The sequence below is a fragment of the Nicotiana sylvestris genome, chromosome 6, assembly GCF_000393655.2.
Source record: "Nicotiana sylvestris chromosome 6, ASM39365v2, whole genome shotgun sequence".
NCBI classification, from domain to species: Eukaryota; Viridiplantae; Streptophyta; class Magnoliopsida; order Solanales; family Solanaceae; genus Nicotiana; species Nicotiana sylvestris.
This window is the reverse complement of record NC_091062.1, coordinates 129,869,638-129,872,336: the sequence shown is the minus strand read 5'-3', so window position 1 is coordinate 129,872,336 and position 2,699 is coordinate 129,869,638. Positions and strand designations below refer to the sequence as shown.

Genomic DNA, 2,699 nt, shown 5'->3' with positions numbered 1-2,699 from the left:
GAAGAAGAGGGGTATGACTGTGGTCACAAATGAGAAAAATGAGTTGATCCCCACTAGGACTGTCACTAGATGGAGAGTGTGCATGGATTGTCGAAAGCTGAAAAAAGTGACCCGCAAAGATCATTTTCCATTACCCTTTATTGACCAAATGCTGGATAGACTTGTGGGCGTACCTACTACTACTTTTTGGATGGGTACTCAGGTTAAAACCAGATTTTGATTGCATCAGAAAACCAAGATAAACCACATTCACATGTCTGTATGGCACCTTTGCATTCTATGGATGCCATTTGGTTTGTGCAATGCACCGACTATCTTTCAGCGGTGTATGATGGAAATATTTATGGATATACTGGAGGACTTCCTTGAAGTGTTCACAGATGATTTTAGTGTTGTGGGTGACTCCTTTGAAGAATGCTTGAATAATCTTGACAAAGTGTTGGCCCGATGTGAAGAGACCAACTTAGTACTTAATTAGGAGAAGTGCCACTTTATGGTTGATGAGGGCATTGTCCTTGGACATATGATCTCAAAGAATGGTATTGAAGTGGACAAAGCGAAGATTGAAGTGATTTCAAAACTCCCTCCTCCTACTTCTGTTAAAGGAGTGAGGAGATTTCTAGGAATGCGGGGTTCTACTGTCGGTTCATCAAGGATTTCTCAAAGGTGGTGAATCCCTTGTGCCGGTTGTTGGAAAAGGATGCAAAATTTTGTCAAAGGAGTGAGGAGATTTCTAGGAATGCGGGGTTCTACTGTCGGTTCATCAGGGATTTCTCAAAGGTGGTGAATCCCTTGTGCAGGTTGATGGAAAAGGATGCAAAGTTTGTGTTCAATGTGATTTCATGAAAGCTTTTGAGATTCTCAAGTATAGATTGACTACCACTCCCATCATTACCGCACCCAATTGGAGCTTACCATTTGAGCTTATGTGCGATGCTAGTGACGTTGCGGTAGGAGCAATTTTGGGGCAAATGATCAACAAGATATTTCATCCGGTCTATTATGCAAGCAAAATGATGAATGAAGCTCAAGTCAATTATACGGTGACCAAGAAAGAGTTACTAGCCATTGTCTTCACCATGAAAAAGTTCAGGCCTTATCTCATGGTTACCAAAGTGATTGTGCAGACCGATCATGCGACACTCCGTTACTTGATGACAAAAAAGGACTCTAAGGCTAGGTTGATGAGATGGGTTCTTATGCTTCAAGAGTTTGACCTTGAAATCATTGATCGGAAATGAAGTGAGAATCAAGTAGCGGACCACTTGTCCCTTTTGGAATAGGATGGGAGGCCCCATGATGGTCTTGAAATTAATGATTCATTTCCGGATAAACAAATCCTCTTCGTGTCTTTGAATAGTTTGCCTTGGTTCGCCGATGTTGCTAACTTTCTTATGACCGGCATTTTTTCGAGTGAGCTCTCTTCTAACCAAAGGAAAAAGCTTAAACAGGACAACTTGGATTATTACTCGGACAAGCCTTATCTTTTCAAGATTTGTAATGATGGTGTGATCCGGGGATGTGTTCCGGAAGAGGAGCAACTGAGATTCTTGATGCTTGGCATTCCTCGCCCTACGGTGGTCATTATGGTGGGGCGAGAACTGCTTCACTGGTTCTCAGCTATGGATTTTATTAGCCTACCCTGTATAAAGATGCTATTGAGCTTGTTAAGAGATGTGTTGAGTGTCACCGAGCTAGTGGAATTTCCAAGAAGGATGAAATGCCTCTCGCCACTATTCTTGAGATTGATATTTTTGATGTATGGGGCATTAACTTTATGGGTCCATTTGTGAGTTCTTGTGGGAACACCTATATTCTAGTTGTTGTGGATTACGTCTCCAAATGGGTTGAAGCTGTGGCTTTGCCCAACAATGAAGAATAGAGTGTGGTGGCATTCTTAAAGAAAAACATATTCACAAGGTTTGGCACTCCAAGGGAGATCATCAGTGATGGGGGTTCTCATTTTTGTAACAAAGCCTTTGACACCACTCTCCAAGTATGGTGTCACTCACAAGGTGTCAACTCCCTATCATCCCCAAGCAAGTGGACAGGTTGAGGTCTCCAATAGGGAGATTAAGAATATTCTTTCCAAGACTGTCAATGCAAACCGGATTGATTGGTCAAGGAAATTAGACGATGCTTTATGGGCCTATAGAACACCTTACAAGACTCCAATTGGTATGTCTCCGTATTGGTTGGCATTTGGGAAAGCATGTCACCTCCCAATTGAATTAGAGCATAAGGCCATGTGGGCGCTGAAAAGTTAAACCTTGAATGGGATGTAGTTGCAAATCTCCGGATAGAGAAACTAAATGAACTTGACGAGTTCCGGTTTCATACTTATTCCAGCTCGTCATTGTATTAGGACAAGATGAAGTACTTACATGAAAAATATGCCCGGAAAAAAGAATTCAAGGAGGGTGATTTGGTTCTTCTATTCAACTCTCGGTTACGATTGTTTTTGAGAAAGCTCAAGTAAAAATGGAGTGGCCCTTTTGAAGTGGTGCATGTAACTCCATTTGATGCTCTTGATTTGAAAAACAAAAATGGTGAAATCTTCCGAGTTAATGGGAATCGAGTGAAGCACTATCTTAGCAATTTTGATGATAGCCACGTGGTGGCATTGATCCATTTCAAGTAAATGATGGTAACATGTGTCGTGCCGCGTCGTTAAATCATGCACTTCTTGGGAGGCAACC

At 41.8% G+C, this 2,699-nt stretch overlaps 1 protein-coding gene across 1 annotated transcript; it reads left to right on the top strand.

The window, feature by feature from the left end:
- Positions 1–493: 493 nt before the first annotated feature.
- Positions 494–1,882, top strand: LOC138871278 (uncharacterized). Its single transcript, XM_070149153.1, has 4 exons — positions 494–640; positions 801–1,193; positions 1,284–1,577; positions 1,637–1,882. The coding sequence occupies exons 1-4, from the start codon at positions 494–496 to the stop codon at positions 1,880–1,882; spliced, it is 1,080 nt and encodes a 359-aa protein (XP_070005254.1).
- Positions 1,883–2,699: the final 817 nt, after the last annotated feature.

Bases quoted from the DNA above. Each gene is read 5' to 3' on its own strand.
- LOC138871278 (XM_070149153.1), top strand. From the start codon at position 494: ATGGTTGATGAGGGCATTGTCCTTGGACATATGATCTCAAAGAATGGT. The intron at 641-800 runs GTCGGTTCATCA...TCCCTTGTGCAG, and splicing joins TAGGAATGCGGGGTTCTACT to GTTGATGGAAAAGGATGCAA. The intron at 1,194-1,283 runs GTTCTTATGCTT...CTTTTGGAATAG, and splicing joins AGGCTAGGTTGATGAGATGG to GATGGGAGGCCCCATGATGG.